This window comes from Euprymna scolopes, chromosome 3 (genome assembly GCF_053919585.1).
Source record: "Euprymna scolopes isolate OS-2025 chromosome 3, ASM5391958v1, whole genome shotgun sequence".
Taxonomy (NCBI): domain Eukaryota; kingdom Metazoa; phylum Mollusca; class Cephalopoda; order Sepiida; family Sepiolidae; genus Euprymna; species Euprymna scolopes.
This window is the reverse complement of record NC_136484.1, coordinates 154,770,432-154,791,460: the sequence shown is the minus strand read 5'-3', so window position 1 is coordinate 154,791,460 and position 21,029 is coordinate 154,770,432. Positions and strand designations below refer to the sequence as shown.

Here is a 21,029-nt window from a genome sequence, read left to right as displayed (position 1 = left end):
TTTCTAGAAATACATACTTACATAATAATCTTATATTTATATCACAAATATAAAAAATAGATGTCTGTTTGTATATCTACTTCAAACTTGCTACAATTGTCATATTTTTATCAGCATAATCATGGAAAAATAATATCTAAAATTACCAACAAAAAGGTTTATTATATGAGCGTCAAATAGCCATTTATATCATTTGATGTTATCAAGACGCAAACGCGTCTTTTAATGTTATTATGTAAAAGAGAGTAATTCTGATTTTTTTCACAGAATTAATTCTCCTTTTCATGTCGTGTGTGTATGCCCAGAAAGAGAAATGAGCTGGATGAAGAAGAAAAAGGGAGCGGGGAGGAAGAAGTAAACGGTGTGGTGGAAAAGAAAAACGAATAGAAGTTATGTTACATTTTTGCTCCGGGCAATGTCGGGTAGTTCTGCTAGTTATTAAATAAACCAAATCCTCCAAAATTTACTGATACAAATAAACGAAACAGCACGGAATTTTACGTACTTTATTATCATAGCTCTAAATTCGACTGCTCTAAACGTTGTTTGATATGCGCTTATTTCCTCTGTTCAGATATTAAAACTGCTGATGACATCCAAGACCAACTGTCCACTGCTATTGAATCAAAAGATGCAGACGCCTTAGCAAAGGCAATTGAAGAAGCAGAAGATGCTGGCTACCCGGAACTAGGTAGTCAGTTGCGTAAAGCAAGAGATACCCTTGAAGCCGTTGGTGGTGGTCGTGGAGGTTAGGATTTCTTTAAAAAATTAACTTGGTTTGTCAACCCTTTTATGAAATATTTGTGAAACGTTTGTTCCCTCTTTTTTATTTTATCGACCTGTCATCCTCGTCTGAATGAAAATGAACTAAATCCCAAGCTTATAAAATAGTTTAAAAAACTTTGTCTACAAATCGATAAATATACATAAGTCATGCATTTGTCTTCTTCATTCCCGCATGCGCAAGAATATTTACATATAAACAATTTCTTGAATGCAACAACGTACTGAGGTCTGATTACGTGCATTTAAACGATGCTTTATTTATCCTTTTGTGTTTTGATACTTTACGCCTGATTGCCGATCTATCCCCAGCTACAATAATTAAAATATCTACAATGAAGTACTATGACCTTATAGTTGCTTCCTTTAAAGCCATCCCTCAGAATTCCTACAAACCAATTTTATCTATAATGACTTAAGCAACGCATGTACACATTTCCTATTTCGAATGAAAAATCAGAAAAAATACCCACATCGCATTAGAATATGTATGATCTATTTTCTATAGTTTACTGAGTACACGGTTTTTATTTCTACAGTTTATTCGGATCAAAATCTTCATCTATGATATTCTTCTGCTATCGTTTCTATATTTCTATAACAATATATTAAGCCACTTTATATTCGTACGTACGCTATCATTTTGAACACACATTTAAATAAATAAAAGCGGGATTGATTATTAATCTGATATCTCTAAGGCAAGGAAAATCCGACTTTACCTATTTTTAAATAGAATTGTTCCCAAATCAAATTATATTGTCCTGTTAGCCAGAAACAGTAAAATTCTAAATAAAAATACTTCAATAATAATCTTTATTGATTTGATGAATATTTAGCTGACAATAAGAAAACGGAGGATATTTATTGTTTTTAAAAGAATTACGTTTCTATAATTTTAAATAAAAAAGGAATTTATTTTACTTAATTAAAGAATATTTAGTTGATAATGCCAATCATTTTTTGTAGAGAAAGAGAAAAAGTGATTTAAAAATAGTATTGATCCATACAGATATTATCTAAAAATATTATCAAAATAGATTAATAATTATTAATATAACATTAAATTATATCGATTAATGTAGAAAGCCCCGTGGAATTTCTACGGGGTCTTGCTAGTTTAATATTATTTCAGATATATTTCTACTGCCTTTACAAAAATATTTGCTGTTGATGAATTCAAAATCCTATATTAAGAAATCGTCGTTCAGTGTTTACGAAATATTAATCGAGCGAAAACTTGAACTTGACAAACTAAGCAAAGTGTAGTAGGCAAAAAATCTTGAAATGAAACATGTGTAAGAATTACTATTTATCTAATTAATTTTAAGCACTTTCTCTAATACCTTTGAAAAAATATCGTTCAGTCTCCCTTTCCTCTTGAATATAGGTAAAATATTTGGGTGAACTAAATAATCAATCCCAGTGCTGCTTTCATTCATCTTAGATTTATTCTCACTACTGGACTCAAACAATTTAAGGATCAGGAATATTTCTATAGTGAACTTTTATACCCTTGCCCCACTATAAACTCTTCATAGCACAGGAACCTTATCACCGTGAATCTCTTCGTTTTTCAAGGCATAATGAGCCTAAAACATAATCGAAATAATTGTACTGTTTTTTTTTTTTTTTTAGTTTTCTAATCATATTTGAAAATATTTTAAACTGAATAAAGATACCAATCCGAATATGCCGTACAATAAAAACAATTTTAGCATTTGATTACAGACGATGATCGATTAACGCAAGGCATGACAAAAGCTATTCAAGATGGCACCGTATGGAAATAATTATCTTCTGTTGTATTCTTTTTCCTGTTAGGAAGTAAAAGTCCGGATGTTTTACGCGACAAATTGAGAGCAGCCATTCGCGACGGCACCAAAGACGATTTAGAAAGTGCAATCAGCGAATGTGTAGCAGCTGGAATGCCCGAACTTGATTCCGATATACATCAAGCCAGAGATATACTTGACGATATTGATGAATACCAATCAGGAGGTCAGCAATAAAATATAAAATACTCTTATAGAGAAATCTTCACTTTATTTATAGTTCTTTATAGTTAACTGGCCAATGCCATACCTTTTCATAGTATGTATATACTAATGTAGCATATATACTAGTAAATATATTCTACTTTCGGTCGTATATTTGTCTAGACTGATAAATCCACACATAATATAAGAGCAATTTTTAGAATTATATAATATTTATACAAATTGTTTGTTTAAAAATTATGCGTTGACACATATTTATAAATATCTTTTGAAACAAGGCGTAAATCATAAATTTATGATGTCACGCCAAAGCTATAAGTATTTTATTAAGGTAATGTTTTAAGATCTATTCATAAGGAAATCTAAATAGCACAGTCTGCAGAACATCAGCCTGAACATCTCAGTGTTCCAATTTCGATTATTTTTTTTTTCATTTCTAAAAGAAATTAAAATATTTCGACATCGAAATGTATTTCCTACACTTGCAAAAATTGTGAATGTCGGACGAACAAGCACACATCGAGAAAGTGCCCCTTGAATGTAAGTATGTCGTAACTCCTTCGAAAAATGGGAATGCTTCTGGAAAACCTACACATAGAAATATGAAATCTTACAGCAGAATTATATAAGAAAAGGTTTAGTTATTTTAATTATTCTCCTGTAATATCTCGAATAACTTGCGAGGCAAGCCTTGCACTTTTATAATCCTTTAAAACTTCAAATATATATAATGATAAAAACTTTTTTTTACAATTAGCAAATATGTGTTCGTTTTGAGTTCACACTCGCTAATATGATTATTCACTTCATTACCACTTTCTAGGTTTACATCCCGCATCAACAGACACTCTTCGTGACAAACTGCAAGAAGCAATGAAAACTAAAGATCGACGAAACCTGGAGAGATTAATAGATGAAGCCGAAAGGGCCGGCTCTTCTGAATTGGCTTCTGACCTTCGTGAGGCCAAGAACACACTGGAAAGGTTAAGAGGCGGTCGTGAAGGTTAGCGTTGCTAATTTGATCTCGGAATGACTATATATATATATATATATATATATATATATATATATATATATATATATATGCGGCGAAAATCTCAAAATGGAAACCAATAAGTATACGATCGTTTCTGAGACGATAGACTATGAAGATATTTAAAAAAAAATGAATAAAGTCTTACCATCAGCATTATGGTTAGCCATCAATTAAACTCTTATATATATGATCACTACCAAAGTGATTTAACCAAAATATTATATAGCAAATCAAGGTTATGTGCTATAAGAGCCAGATATAATCTACTCCGAGAAATGCTTATAAGGGCTATAGCAGGCAACCAGAAACATTATTTAAATAAAGATTAACACACAATTGGAGAAAAGAGGTAACATAATCTGTCGGCTGATAATAAGAAAAATTTGCGTCATTTTAAGTTTGCATTAATTCATTTACTTTATTTACCATGTGGTACAGTACGGGATTCAATTATCTGTATCATCAAATCTCTTCACCCATATATATATATATATATATATATATATATATATATATATATATATATATATATATATAGATATATAGATATATAGATATATATGTGTGTGTGTGTGTGAGTGTGTGTGTTTGTGCGCGCGTAAGTGTAAGAAAATATTACGTCACGACAGCAATATGCCGAAAGCATGTTTGACAAATTCATTATTTAATTTGAAATTTCTGATTGTTTTGGCGTATCGCGTTAGCGATTTTTAATTTGCTGTTTCTCTTTAACAGTTTTCTTTTCAAGCTGATACCACTCGCTGCTGTTAACTGCGAAAAGAGCAAAGGAGACCAACTAAAACGCACCCGTCCCCCCAAAAAAACGCATGTCTTTTATGAAAACCGCCTTTGTCACTTATCAATGTTTAACCATTTCTTATCTTTTCGCTCCAACAGGAAGCAAATCTCCCGATGTTCTTCGTAAAAAACTTGACGATGCCATGAGAAGAAAAGATAAACGTGCTTTGGATAATGCCATTAGGGAATGTGTTGCCGCTGGAATGCCCAGCTTGGACGACGCAATCCAAAAGGCTAGAACTGTTTCCGACATTCTTGGAGGCGGGGCAGGAGGTTGGCATTATTTTTTTTTATTAAAACGCATGGCATGCCTGGTCAGATAAACCAAAAGAAAACTTGTTCTCTTATATAGACTTAAATTTTATTTCTAAATTTGAAGTCAATCAACGTACTTTCTTCTTTAGAACGAGTTCGACATTTCAATATTTTATATAATTTTCATAATTATGTTATAGGCCTTAAGATCGTATTTTTAAACCAACGTTGTGTAATGTCATACATTCATATATCTTGTTACAAGACTTGATAAATTTAAATAATAACATCACATTCAAGTAGAACAACAACGTACTAAAATGTCTGGTGTAACGTGTAAACGATGCGCTTATCTAATATTGGCCCATGGACTGGTTTATTTTAAAACTCAGAGTTTTAATCGACTTAGTTTTTAACCGACATTTAATCGAATTTTTATATACTTTTAACCTTTCATTATTTTTCATTTGTCTACTTCCTGTTTTTGCTCCTATTGACTTTCACCTCATCGATTCCATAAATCCCACCTTAATTAAATTAATAAAATGTAATACATTTCTTCTACATTATTCTATTATACACTTAACACATACTAAAAAAACTGCTATATTTTCCTTGAAATCTCAATTTATATCTTCCAGAAATTATCCCATTTTTCGGAATTTCCATGTCTTTTAACCAAACCTTAATATCTATTAAAGCATGCAATTTATGCTTGTATATATTTGAATATTCTCTGACAATATATTTTGATTCTTATTAGATATCAAATCTTCTGAAACCTTAAAAAAGAAATTAGCAGACGCCATCAAATCTAAGGATATCGACAGTCTTCAAAAGGCTATACAGGATGCAGAAGACGCCGGATATCCGGAACTTGGAGCTCAACTTCGAAAAGCTAGAGATACACTTGAGGCCCTCGGTGGAGGTCGTGGAGGTTAGATTTTATTTTGGTTATGCCTTTTTGTCTTGCCTTTTGCATGATTTCATTAAAGGCAGTTCTTTAACTGCAAGAATCTTCTTTTTTCCCATTAAAGGAAGAAATCGATATTTAACAGCAACAAGGAAAACTTTGATGATTGGTCACAGAGTCTGAAAAAAGGAAATGTTTATTTTTCTCTCGGATTATCTACAGACAAATGCAGTGTCTTGAGTATATGTTTAAAAGCTTTAAGTATGCTTCCTTCCCACCGCAGGAAGATGTGACACAAGATCAGTAAGGCGGAGAAGGTCAAGCCAGCGCTTTAAAAGGAAGAGCACTCTAGTCTAGCAAAATGCTTGAGCACCCCGCCGGCATTCTCCAGTAGGGGCGCCTCAGTAAGCAATAAACTTAGAACTGAACAAGATGTTTCAGCCTTTCTTCAGCCAACAATGAAAAAGCCATTAAAAATTGCTCATACTTCATTGGCGTTGGTATAGCCATAACATAAATGAATTCTAGAGAATATTAAAATAAAAACTTGATGTTTTAAAGGTGAAAGAATTACATGTGTTTCTTGGAAACAAAATGATAGGTAGAAAAAAGATTAAGACTAAAACCTACTGATTCTATATTATATCTAAAGAATATCTACACGTTAAGAAGTTTGAATGAAACAAGGGTTGCATAATCTCTCACCATACTTAGCTGAACCGGCACTTCAAATGGAAATCTAAGACGACTAAAAGAAATGCTGGTGTAAAGCAGAAATGAAAAGGCTTTATTATAAAAATACTTCTCTTAGATTAGTTGTATCTACTGCAGCTTGATAGTCTAATTTACCCTACCATTCAACCATGAGAGAGGAGATATCATACCTTATTGAATGATATTGGAGAAAATAACAATATAACCACGTACGCTTCAAAACTTGTGGTATCTGATATCCCAAAATTTTCACCCATCGAAGCACTAAAAAGACTCTCTATTGCTTAAGTCATGGCCGCTCAGAACCAGTTTCATATTGATATAGTCGCGATATATAGATAATACTTTGCTGAGCACAAATCAGAATAACAAAGAATGAATTAATTTTTTTAGTTTGTGTCCTACATTTTGCATGGCAATTGCATGGTCAAAAGACAGAAAACAAAAAAAAAAAAAAATAGTATGAAAAAACACATGAGTTAAAAAAAGATAAAGTTGAAAAAAATTAAAAAAACAAAATGATTAAAAAAATAAAGTGAAAATAATAAAGAAAACAACAAAACGAAAAGAAAAAAGAAAAGGAAAAAGGAGAAAAGAAAATGCATGGCATGGATTTTCCGTTTTTCTTTGTATCGTTCATTTTTCAGGTGGGTTAATTTGCGTGTTCCTTTTTTACAAGGGAGTCACCGCTTATCAAGGCTCCAATGCTACTCGAGGATAAGGGTATAAGAGTGTCAGGAGATCGGTGGCACAACACTGTAATGATGTTTAGTGTTGGAAATTGGATAGAATTTGATTATTTAAAAAGACGGCTAAACAAGAGCTTGTTTACATTGAACTTGAAAACGACTATGAGACTTCAAGACACCCGGAACCAATAACTGTCCCAGCTGCTAAATAATATCTTTTATAGTGATGGGACGAGTTCAATAGTTGCTCGATTCCGATACAATTACCGATTCTTATTCCGATTCTCTAAATATTTAGTTGTACAGTTGTTGTTTTTGTATTTTTCTGATTACCGTGAAACCTCATGTAAGATACACATATATTTTCACAAACGTAAAAAATATATTCATGTGTTATTGTCAGTTAGAAAACAGCCAGGCGGGCAGTTCTAGGAAAGAAAATTGTTGACAGTGATTGTAGCTAGGCGAGTGTATGTTGTGAATGTTTTGCCGAGGGACCATAGAGTGAAGCTCAGAAGAGCATTTTCCATGAAAATAACAATAGAGCAAAGATAGACTCACAGCGTCTCTTCTGTTAGAAAGGAGTTGACAAAATGAGAAAGGAACATCACCTACTAGATTTCGAAGCCGGTTTTGAACTTTGTCAAGACAGGAAAGGGTGCTGTGAGCAACTCCTACTCAGATGTGGCAACTGTACTATTTTTTTCATTCGGTCATTATTTATTTTTACAAAAAACTTCAGCCATTATGATTCCAGTTCCTTTTCATTACAAAAACTTAAGGGAGAACATTTCTATAAACACTAGTACAATTACCAGAATCATTGTAATGAAACTTAACTGAAATTACGATGAAAGATGTACTACAAATTAATAATGGTTGATAACGTTTCATGTATCATTAATAGCATTCAAGAAGATGTCAGAGCTTCGTTGATGTTTTGTTTTTCTGATATTTTTTTCATTCGATACTTGAACTATCCCAGCTCCTATATAGTATCTCTTGTAGTGATGGGACGATTCCAATATTTTCCCGACTCTGATAAATTATCGATTCTGTTCTATATTTTGATTTCGATATGGTTACCATTACGATTCTCTAAATATTTAGTTATAGAGCTTTTTTTAATTATTTTTTTAAATTTTCGTATTAGCATAAAAAAGTCTCCTGTAATATGTACGCATATTTTCACAAACGTAAAATACACTTGTGAGGGGGAAGGACGATGATCTATGTTTTTCTTTTACTGGAAGTTTAAAATCAATATATATCATTTTCATTATTTGTCATTAGTACCAGTAATTGACAATTAAATAATAATAGTAATAATCAAAATTTCCGATTATTCCAGTCCCCGATTCTGATTCTGATTAGTCGTCCCAACACTAATTTCTTATTAAGAATTTGTTTTCCATTGTGGATGGTATTCAATCATCAGTTGCTTTATTCCGTATTATTATTAACATCTAGTGATGCTTATTGTATCGTATTTCTTCATGTTTACTTATAATCATTGGTGTTTATTTGGTTTATAATTAGTGAAATATTTAACATCTAACTCTCAGCATGGTTTGTAAAGTTTGTTTAATACGTAAATTAGTCAGAGATCTGGATTGTTTGTCTTAATCTCTTGTCCAAAGTCTGTGGAGATTGTACAGCATCTATCGTTGTGCATGTGGTTCGTCTCAATCGTTTTGGTATTACGCGTTGTGGGTTTCACTTATTTGTGTCATATTTTGCTTACTAGGAAGCAAAACGGCGGAGAGCTTACGCGCAAAGCTTCAGGATGCCATCAACCAAAATGACAGAAATGCACTGGAAAGTATTATTGAAGAATGCATAGCTTCAGGGATGCCAGAGCTTGACTCGGATATCCAGCAAGCCCAGGAATCAATGGATAGTATCCAGGACTTAGATGACCGACCACCAAAAGGTCAGAACACTCCAAAAAACAGCATTTTACTAACAATCCCAAATCAGAATTTGGCCGGGAAAATATGTATTCATTTTAAACATATTAGCTTTTATATTTTTATCAATTGAGTTTTGTTCTTATACACTGAGAAAATATAATAAATACAGAAGTCTATTTAAATAGACATAATGTTGAGCACGACAATATCATGTTTCTAAATTTGTAGATAGGGAATTGATGATTTGTATTATTTGGATTATTCAGACTACTGTTCTCATGTTGGGTGTTAGTCACAGAATGTAGTAATCTATAGTGATAATTATTAAGATTATACATCTAAAAACAAGAATAGGCTCCCAACATTCACAATATAATTGTCTGCAAAGATTCATGGCTTTACGGATAACATATTAGGTAAAAAACAGTTCTGAGCGACACATTTCTGGAGGTTAAAGATTCAATTTTCAGTGGAGGCCATACTAAGAATACGAATGCGAATTATACCCAGTCACGGCTGACGAAACGAATACGTGCTGCCTCCATGGATAAAATAAAGAGTTCCATTTGGAATTTCGTGCAGATTCCCAAGTTTGGCAGAAAGATTCCCGAGTTCGACAAGATGCACCTGAAGAATATCAAAGGTTAAATTGACTAAAATATTATGCAAATAACACTCAAGAGTCCAAATAATCCAAATAATAGGAATTATCAATCCTCATCTCAAAAACCCAGAAACATACATTGTTTCGATTTAAATGCCTTCACACTAGAGCAGACTTAGTCGAAATAATTCAAATAATATAAACATCAATATTAATTTTGTGTTGTGTAAAAGACTTTGTGGATAATATAATTAGTCTATATTTTTATTTTAACTTGTAATTTTGATATCATAAATATTAGGTTTCTCATGAATTGTTTTAAAATCCGTCCATATTCAAAACCCTCTAACACTCTTTCATTTTGCTTTGGTTTTATTTTTACAATTCCTATCATTTTTTTCACCTACAAATTACAATCGCTGGAATCTGTGCACAGCTTTGTGCGCGCCCCTTTGTTATAATAGCGGTGATTTTCTTACTTGTACTCGTCAGAATTTCGTACGTTTTCGCCGCGTTCCTTGCGCGCCCAAATGCAGAAGGCAATGGATTCAAGAGATAAGGCCGAATTGGAAAGGCTCATTGATATAGCAGAGGAAGCTGAATACCCGGAACTTGGTCTTGATCTTCGTAAAGCCAGAGAAACTCTGGAATGTTTAGGAGTCGGACGTGGAGGTTAGCCCCCTTTCACTTTCCATTCACTAACTTTTTGTTGTTCTCGTCTATAACACTCTTGTTAGTGTATCGTTAGCTGCATGTCGGTTGTTCAAAATTGTTCTTCATTTGTATTTGTATAGTCTGTAAAAGGTCGTTTGATTCCATGGGAAATATTATTAGTTAGGTGTTGATCTTTTCGGTGTTTATTTATTTTTTCTTTATGTATACTTTTATGAATCTGTGTTGTTTCAAACTGCTGTTTTCATATGTAAAATACGTTTACATTACTAGGAACAAAATCTCCTGAGGCCTTGATTAGGAAACTACAAGAGGCTATCAAGAGAAAAGACAAACGTGCTTTGGACAAAGCAATAAAAGAATGTGTAGCTGCAGGATTACCTGAACTAGATGACGCCATTCACAAAGCTAGATCTATTTCGGACATTCTCCTTGGGGGAACCGGAGGTTAGCAAATATTCTTTGTGTTTTGAACTTTTTGAACATATAATTCTATATTAATAGGATAAAATAGCAAATGTAACTGAGAAAACGACTTTGTATTGATTTTATATTAATTTTGAATAGTGTACGAGAAATTTAAAAAACATTACTAAAATATTGATATCGATAGGATGATAATTCTTAATGTTAAATATACAAAGGGTATATATTTTATAAAATAAAGAGTATATTACCTCTGTTGAATTTACGTCACTCTAAAAATTAAAATAAACAATCATCATCATGATAAGGGTTTTTTAATCACTTTTGGAGGAGAAACCTCTTGCTGGTTTCCTTCTACTTTATTGATATCTGCCATCTAAGGCTTGTGTCATAGTCGTCAAGCTTGGAACTGTGGGTTAGTGACGCTATTCGTATTCTCAAATGGTTACCCATCAAGTATTGACTAGGCTTAACATCGCTTAAATTCTCTGATCTAACGGGAACGTCGGTGATCAACATAATTATGCAACTATGGAAAAGTAAATAAAATATATGGGTTTTAAGTAAAAAACATTAAATAAAGGCACAACCACTGATAATAAAAATAATAATGTATGTAATATGAAAGCTATTAAAGCAGTAGTATTGATTCGAGGATTATCGAATGAGAAGTGAGTATACTATCACTATTATCTTTCATCAAGGAAATAAAAGTAATTTATTCAAAGTTTTAAGACGATTTCAAAATATGAAATAACTAAATGCAATATTTAAAAAGACATTTCATTCAGATTAGAAAGTATAATATATAACACCAGTCATGAAACAATTACAAAACGTACTCTACATCCCATGAACAAAATCAAATAATGATAGTATTAATATATAATTCTGATAATTGTTTATATTCTAAAATCATATTTACTATTTAATATGTGTTATATCATCCTTAATGCTGAATTACTTGCATTAAAAACGAATAGAAATATAGTAAATATGTTTTGGGATAAAATAATTTTTATTCATTTTATAAGACATATACTATAATAGTACACAGTTTATTCAATAAAGATACGAGATTGAATATAAATTATGATACATGGAATAGTTCAAATAAAGTATTACCTTTTTTAAACTAACATTTTACTGAAGTTGAGCGCATAATAATTGGACTGTTATAATAGTAGGCATATGAAAATTTAAGTAATTTTCTTAAAGAGTTCAAATGTAAATCACGATAAATCCAATTTGCTAAATTGAGAATGGAATTATAAAAGCAAAAAACATAAAAAATTAGTCTTTGAGTAAAAGCTTAATTTAATGAAAAATGAAGAGAAAAATTAGATTCTTCCAATATTACATTACGTAAAATTTGATTAAGATTGATGAAAAGCGTTGGAATACAAAAAAAGGCGTTTATCGCGTTATGCATTTGAACATTTCATTTGCTAATTAATGCTGAGATAATTAATGGCAGAATGAAAAAATTCATTGAGAACGCATTGTAATATGTCTGATTTTTAATTCAACTTCTCATAATTAGAAACTATGTTATATAATATGCTTACAATGACAAAAAAAAAAAAATGCAGAAATTATTGTTTCTTTGAATTGACTCGATTTTTCTTTGATATTAGATGTGGCCACATCAGAATCGTTACGCTCCCGACTCTCAGATGCCATTGCGTCTGAAGATATCGACAGTTTGGAAAAAGCAATTGAAGACGCTGAAGTAGCGGGCTATCCAGAATTGGCCTCAGATTTGCTCAACGCGCGGGACACTTTGCTTATCAATGGAGGGGGTCGCGGAGGTTAGATTATCATACAGAAAAGTGATTCCCAATTCTTTCTCGAAAACAACATTTGATGCAAATACCGATTATGTCTTCTGAATAAAATCCGGCAATATATCTATCTATCTATCTATCTATCTATCTATCTATCTATCTATATTCTATCTATCTATCTATCTATCTATCTATCTATATATATATATATATATATATATATATATATATATATATTGTGATGAATATTGGTTTGGATTGGGAATCACTGAATAACGTAAATGTTTTCGAGCATGTTGTTTAGAAAGTAGTTGTTTTGCATTATATATGTTCAGCTTTGTTCAGTAGTAGAACTATTTGGCATGCTTATTCAAATAGTTGTGGTTCAGGTTGAAGTAGGATAAATGTTCTAGTCACCTTATCAAATGTAAAAATGTCACATAATGTAGGTATGATATTATGATGTATTTATGAACTGCAACAGTACTAATATATATATATATATATATATATATATATATATATCAATTATTAACTTACATGAGCAAATCAGTATACTTTATTAGAGAATAATCAATATATTTTATTAACAACTTACATGAGTAAATCGGTATATTTTATTAGAAAATTTATAACATTCAACAAGCTTCGTTGATGTTTTGTTTTTCTTATATTTTCATGCGATACCCAAACTATTCCAGCTCCTATAGTGATGGGACGATTCAAATATTTTCCCGATTCTGATAAATTTTCGATTCTGTATTCTGATTCCGATATGATTACCAATTACGATTCTCTAAATATTTATCCTTAGCTTTAGAACAACGCTATTTAATAGTAATACTTCGCAGATTATTATATTTCCATCTATCTATTAATATATTTATCATTCTCTCTCTATAACTCTTTTACCACACACACACAAACACACACATATATATACACACACATATATATACATATATATATAGTGTGTGAGAGAAAGGATGTACAGAATGTTACAAAAGTCATTATCTATTTCAAAACTCAATACGATTTAAGAAAATTGGTGCTTTCAAGGCGACTACAAGTGTCTTTAAATAGTAAAAAGCGATGCTATTTCCATGAAATGCGTGTACACTTCTAAAATCTTTGTAACAATTCACAAATAAGTTAATATTGTTACATTTTTATGATGTAACGCCTTCTCAAACTATCTATTTCTCGCATTCCTAACTTATTTTCATGCTACATTTTTCTAACTTCGTTTCAAATAAAAAAAGAGCAAAAATTAAACCTCGTATTGTACATATAAAACATGTACAATGTCTATACATGTCTTCATGACAGCATAGTGTTAAAACATTTATCGACATAATAATTATCAGGATAGCTATTTTGAAAAATCCTCTCCTGCAATTATGCACTATATACGTACATAAGAACTGGATTTTGTTTATTTTTTCTTTGGATTCTTTATTACTATGGGTGAAATCATCATAGTTTTGTGCAAGCGTTATCTGACTATAATCTTAGCATCAGTATTGATAACTTATTAGTAGTAATATTCTTGCTCTTTTCACCAGTTTAAAATCACCATTATTTCGCTATTAGTTCAGTTAGACAGAGGAATAGCGATAAATCTAAAGATACATTAAAACAAATTTACCACCAATATTTATAATTGGTAACATATAAAACCTTTGACTTTATTAAGTTATATACTTATATATGCTTCAAATGGATAGGATACTTATTTTCTGAACAATCAGATTTCAACCGGAAGACCATCTTTAGGAGAACAAAGCAAATAATATTTGTTCACAAAACGCTTTCGTATGTGTGGATCCCAGAAAACTATGTATGTGCTATTTGCATGCCAATATTAGTTATAAAAATTCAAGCAATGAGTTTTAAACGTTAAATCATTGTTTACAATTTACTTGTGTTTAAACCCTAATAATCAGCGGGTTTACGTTAACAAAATAATTTTGACGGTATCCTAAACTGTGTGAATAACTTAGTTATCTTAATTAATTTGTATTAGCTTAAAAGTCTGTTTCTGACGCACAAAAAAATCAATTAATATTCAAGTAGAAAAACACTTTAAAATTAACCAGACAATCGTTAAATTGTTTTTTTAAAACGATTTGAATGCTACATGAATTTATATTTTACAATACTAATACTACAAGAATTGTACAAATAACCTGATTACTTACACTCATAATAGTATTAGTAAATTTGATCTAACATCAAGTTCTGAGCTCACGGCACTTGCAAGGCATGCAAATCACTATGAGTGGTGTGCGACCAGAAGGTGAAGCCATTTTGTTATGTTTTGCGTTGTTAGGTAGCAAAACACCGGAAGGTCTGCGCGAAAAACTAAAAGCAGCCATGAAAACCGGAAACAAAGAAGACATTGAAGATATCCTTGATCAATGTGTGGCCGCTGGTATGCCCGAACTGGAACATGACATACAATGGTGCAGACGGACGCTGGATCAAATTGAAGAACTTGATGAACATCTTCATAGAGGTTAGAAAATAAAGATGTTAAACAATGGATACAAAACACACGCACACACACACATAAACATGTATATATTAGGTTGATGTTATTTGCTTTAAATATTGTGTGATGCATATAGATAAATTACTAACGGTTATAAAATACTTTTACATTTTTATTGTCTTTTATAATTTATACACACACATACACACACACACACACACACACACACACACACACACACACACATATATATATATATATATATACTTATTTTCACAGCCAGATAAGGTTGTAGGTCACAAGAGCCATACATATATATATATATATATGCATACATATATATATATATATATATATATATACATATGTATATATGTAAAATTCTTCGTTGACTTTATATTTTACTTTTTATATATGTGTGTGCGTTTGCTATATTCTTTACTTGTGTTGATTAGTTAATATTGATTTATTCAATGTGTCTATATCTTTACCAATTCTTAAGCGTGTTTACATGTCCCTTTAACTTGCTTACTTTCAAGTTCTCATATATAGTTTATTTCTGTATATACACAATTATTTTGGCTGTTCAAAAGTACACATCTACAGTTATTTTAGCTGTTCAAAATATACATTACATATGCACACATATATAAATACATGGATATATATGTGTGTATATGTATGTGCACCTGGTGTCTGTATATCTTTGTATATCCATGTGCCTATATATATATATATATATATATATATATATATATATATCTTCCTTAAATTTATCTGTATTTCGCCTTTTCCATCGATGTAGATATAAATAAAATCCTTCAGAAGAAAATATCTATTTCTATAAATTGGCGATATTGTATCATAATTCATATTTCATTTTTATAAATGTCTTCAATTTTACATATTGAACTTAATATAAAATTGTTATACTTTGTGCTGTTCCTTGTTTTTCATCTTTTCTTAAGTATATCTATTTTTTTATCAAATTCCGTTTTCTTACTGCTACGATGGTTAGGCTCACGTTCCGTATCCCCAGACACATTGCGTTGCCAAATCCGAGAGGCGTCCAAGAGTACAGATAAAGAAGCCATAGAAAGACTTATTGACGACGCAGAGACTGCCAAGTATCCGGAACTTCGTCCTGACCTTCGTGAAGCCAGACAATCTTTGGAGAGCTTAGGCGGTGGACAAGGAGGTTAGCTCTTTGGCTAATTAAGATCGTTCAACAATGCCATTATTATTATTTTGTATACTCGTATATTAGGGGGACTTTTGTAGATAAACTAATATAAATAAGCAGGTTTTAATAACTAAATCATAGAATATAAAATGTTTTTTTCTAATTAATAAAGTTATTCTCTTATTTGAAACATATAAAGGTTCCAAAACAGCTCTCTTGAAAATCATTTCATTTACATTGAATTTATACCGTGCTCGTTACTTAAGTCGGATCCATTAAAATTTCATTTTCATCTATTCAAATTCATTGTTCAAATTTTTTCGTATTTATATGTTGTTATAATTTCTATAATAATCTTCTTATCAGGAACAAAATCTCCCGATGCCTTGATAAAAAAACTTGAAGACGCAATCAGACGAAAAGACAAACGCGCTCTCGATAGAGCCATCAGAGAATGTGTAGCATCAGCGTTGCCAGAACTTGATGATGCTATCCACAAAGCCAGAGCTATATCTGATATTCTTGGAGGCGGCACTGGAGGTTAGCCGTTATGTTTATCATCTAAATTTAGTTAATCTAGAAAAATAATATTAAAACTTAAGTATTAAATAAAAAGGCAACATTATCTACGTTGATTTTATTAAACAATTTCAAACGATATGTTCTACAACGTTGGCCAGGAGTATGTTAACTTCGATGGCTAGTGTCTTTTGGTTTTCTAAGTCTGATTTCATGATCATTGACGAAATCGTAGAGCTTATTCCAACATGTCTCAAGAAAGCCACGCTTACTGAAATCAATTTTTGAATTAACATTCGCCTGGGTTCACGTGAAAGATATATCAAAGTGAAAATCGTATTAAATTCAACGTTAATTTGAATATTCCAGCGGATTATATGTCGAATAATACAAATAACTCGCTAGAGATCTTCGAACTGAGCATTTCGGAAAGTATCCTGAAAATATTACTGATAGTTTAATCATTGAAATATATATTGACATATATAAAAACATTTTACATAAAAATGCATTTTAAATGCTGTATTTAATTCTTTAAATGACGAAATAGGCAAGACCATGTTTTTGTTTGATTAATTAATATTGTAATTGACACATAAGGATTTGTTTTCCTTTTGAAGAAACAAAGATGATGTAATTGTTAGGACAGTTCTTATAATTCTTGTTGTTTTATAAATTTCGGCCGTTAATTTCCATGGTTTCTCTTTTAGATATTTGCTGTTGATAAGTCTAATATGAAAATAGCTTGCATCTTTAAGATTAAAACTAATTGAATCTTTGATAACTATGTGTTGTAGAATTAAGAGTAAATTGGTGAAGTAGTTATGTAAAATTCTGTAGAATAAACGGGCCGAAATTTATTGATATACCAAAGAAAACTAATTACTCTACAGCCATAATCAAATAATAAAAAGTTATAGACAATACTAGGTAATACTAGAGGATATATTTCTACAATGAAATAATTAGTTTTAGAAAATTATTGTAAGAAGTTTTGTATCACGTAATCGATAAAATTGCATTCTGAACTGTATGAGCTTTTTAATTTTATCAGATATTGTATCAGCCGATACACTTCGGGAGGAGTTAGCTGACGCCATTAGTTCTAAAGATATTGACAGTTTGGAAAAAGCCATTTCGGACGCTGAAGCGGCTGGCTACCCAGAACTGGGATCTGATCTGCGTAAAGCCAGAGACTCACTAGACGCACTTGGAGGAGGACGTGGAGGTTAGAATTCGATAGAAATCCTGCACGCTGTTCCTGTTATGCTTTGTAGTTTAGTTTTTGTTATTTATTTTGACGCAAGAACCGCATTCTGTACGATTTCATTCCCATAAAATTATCTTTTTTGTTATAATATATTAGATGGTATCAAAGAAACTTTTTGTTTTCTCTAGATGTGTCTGTTATTTCTGTAAAACCGTTTAGCATACAACGAATTACATTCTTAATTAAATTTTAATAGTTTGCTTTATTTCTTCTGGCATGTTTTATTTGTTTTATTTCGTTTCATTTATATTCATAGAGCATTTCTATAAACCTTTGGCCATTGTCGTAATACTTTATGTATTTTTTCTAAATAATATTTGATTATAATTTATTTCATAAAAATACAGAATAGTTAACATCCGAGATCCTATACTCTGCCCGAAAAAAAAATAAACGCATAATTTGTATAAAACGCATTAGAATATTTTCTACAAAATTCGCATAATTTAATGTGTTAACACAATTTTAAAGATTTTTAAACTTTAAAAGTATAGAATAGTCTGCACTGGAGGACTCATAACCACCCACAAAAGAATTCAGAAAGATGCATCATTCTTAACGGGTGCAAACGATCTGTACAAACGTTTCAAGCGATATAAAAACGCTTGCAAATCCTTACCACACATAAAAAATATGCAGGTTCTGCAAAGAATCTCATTGTAAAGCGTTATATATAAATCATCTGTTGTTGTTGTTGTTGTTGTTGTTTCTAGGTTTACGAGTTCTCAAGTATTAACCCCTTCCTACTTTTACCAGTTATTTAGTATCGTTTTCAGTTGTGACGACAAAAATGAATTTGCCATAGCACAACTTCTTACAAACCAGTTTACATGTTAGAAATTCGATCCTCTCTGACTAAAAAAAAAACAGTTCAAAATATACAACTGACAAGATAAAAATGTCGTATTGAAATGTCAGCCGTTTTTATATAGGACTAATCTTTTCAAACGTTTATAGCTGTGAAACTTTTCGTAGAAATAATTTCTCTTGTCAAAATATAACTTTCATTGACCACTGAATCTGTTTGTATTATAAATCTAACCATTTAGATAAGAAAAGTAAGGGGCCAAAGTGTCAAATGATTTTTCGTTTGTTTTTTGCATGGTATAGTTAGCTTTCAATGTTGATATTTAATTATGTATTATTTAAGCTGTTTCCTAGATAAAAATACTTTTAATTTCATTTCCTGACTGAATATAAATATGAGTTTATTAACCAATTGTAGTTGAACTCTATTTTGTTCCTGAATAGTATAATGCATGCTGGTTAGCAATATTTAGCCTTTCTCAAAACGAGATCATTTCTTGACATCCAGAAAGAAATAACAAATAATACAACGACATATAGTCAGCCGTTTATCTCATGAATGTGAATTTCTACTGTTATTGATTTTATTTAGTTAACAATAGACCCCCCCATATATATATATATATATATATATATATATATATATATATATATATATATATATTAGTGTTTCAAGTTTCGGACTTGATAGTGCATGTCATTCCAAATCGAAAACAACAATTAGATCACTATGCTTCGGAACTTTTGAGATCAATAATTTATCTTATTCGAATTAATCAGATAACTGTTCTTATTTTGGATGTCATTTTCACAAAATTTTGGCCAGTGTCCAAAATAATTCATGGCGCAATGGATAAAAGTATTAGGTACAAGTTCTAAGTGACAGTCTCCTAGAGGTTGTAGGTTCAGTCCTATGTACGAGCGATACTAAGAATTACTTTGCACTTCTCCCAAATCATGACCGACAGAACGAGAATAAAATAGCCTTAATTATTAAACAAAGGGTTTCGTTCGAAACTTCGTATATATTTGAGAGATTGATATAAAAACATTCAAGTTCTATAAGACGGAAGCAACCCGGAGATTACATTTGCTGAAATATTGTGATATAAGAGCACCCTAGATAAGAACAACAATCCAAATAATGCGATTTGATAATTCTTTAAATGTCGGATGTCATACCAAATATATCGTAAGTGACCTTAGTAAACCCTCCTTATCCTGTAGTCGTAGTAAAGTGTGGTTTACGCATGAGTGTTCCGATGCGTGCCGGTCGGATTTACGAAGTTGATTTTTTCTGATAACAAATGATGTCTCCGTTGTCAGGAAGTAAAACTCCCGATGTCTTGAAGGACAAATTGCGAGAAGCAATGAGGAAAGGAGACAAGGACGCCATAGAAACAATTCTTGACGAATGCATTGCTGCTGGCATGCCAGAACTAAACAACGACATTTACAGAGCAAGAAAAGCTCTTGGTGAACAAGAAGAACTAGACGATCATTACCTCAGAGGTCAGATATTCTTGTTTTTATAACATTATTGATTTTTCTATTTGGTGTAGCATTTTGACAATTTGTTGGATACTTAAAACATCTCGGTAATCATTGTTTTCATTTTCTTTATGCAATTATTAGACATAAAGAAACTCTTCGATAGCTGCTGTGAATTCATATACACGTCTTATCTAAACTTATGCAATGTTTACATAAACAATGTAACGTCTCGTCTAAGGTTATGTAATGTTTACATAAACAATGTAAAATCTCGTCTAAAGTTATGTAATGTTTATATAAACAATGTAACGTCTCGTCTAAAGTTATGTAATGTTTACATAAACAATGTAACGCCTCGTTATGTACTGTACTGTTTACATAAACAATGTAACGCTTAATATTTACATCAAAATATAGCGTATAAACTTATGTAATGTTTACATAAACAATGTAATGTCTACATAACGTTCACACATAACACACATGCAATTTTAATAGTGCTACAATCTTTGCTTGATCATCGTGAATCGGAACACGATTATAACGTTTTTATTGAATATATATACTATTTAAACGATATCATTTCGTGTCAATCCATGATGATTAACAAAGTTATTTGATTCACATGTGTGTTCTAAAATAAAATAAAAATAAGATACCGAATTATTTAAA

General features: G+C 31.2%; 1 protein-coding gene across 2 annotated transcripts in view; it reads left to right on the top strand.

Annotated features, from left to right (window-relative positions):
- Positions 1–21,029, top strand: part of LOC145259887 (uncharacterized) — a 575,878-nt gene that overhangs the window by 276,602 nt on the left and 278,247 nt on the right. The window contains exons 12-16 of one of the 2 annotated variants that reach the window (XM_080117787.1): positions 575–748; positions 2,608–2,784; positions 3,607–3,786; positions 4,717–4,890; positions 5,636–5,809. In XM_080117787.1, the coding sequence (XP_079973913.1) occupies positions 575–748; positions 2,608–2,784; positions 3,607–3,786; positions 4,717–4,890; positions 5,636–5,809 (879 nt within the window). The remainder of the gene's footprint in view (positions 1–574; positions 749–2,607; positions 2,785–3,606; positions 3,787–4,716; positions 4,891–5,635; positions 5,810–21,029) is intronic. The other variant, XM_080117779.1, reaches the window with a different exon arrangement.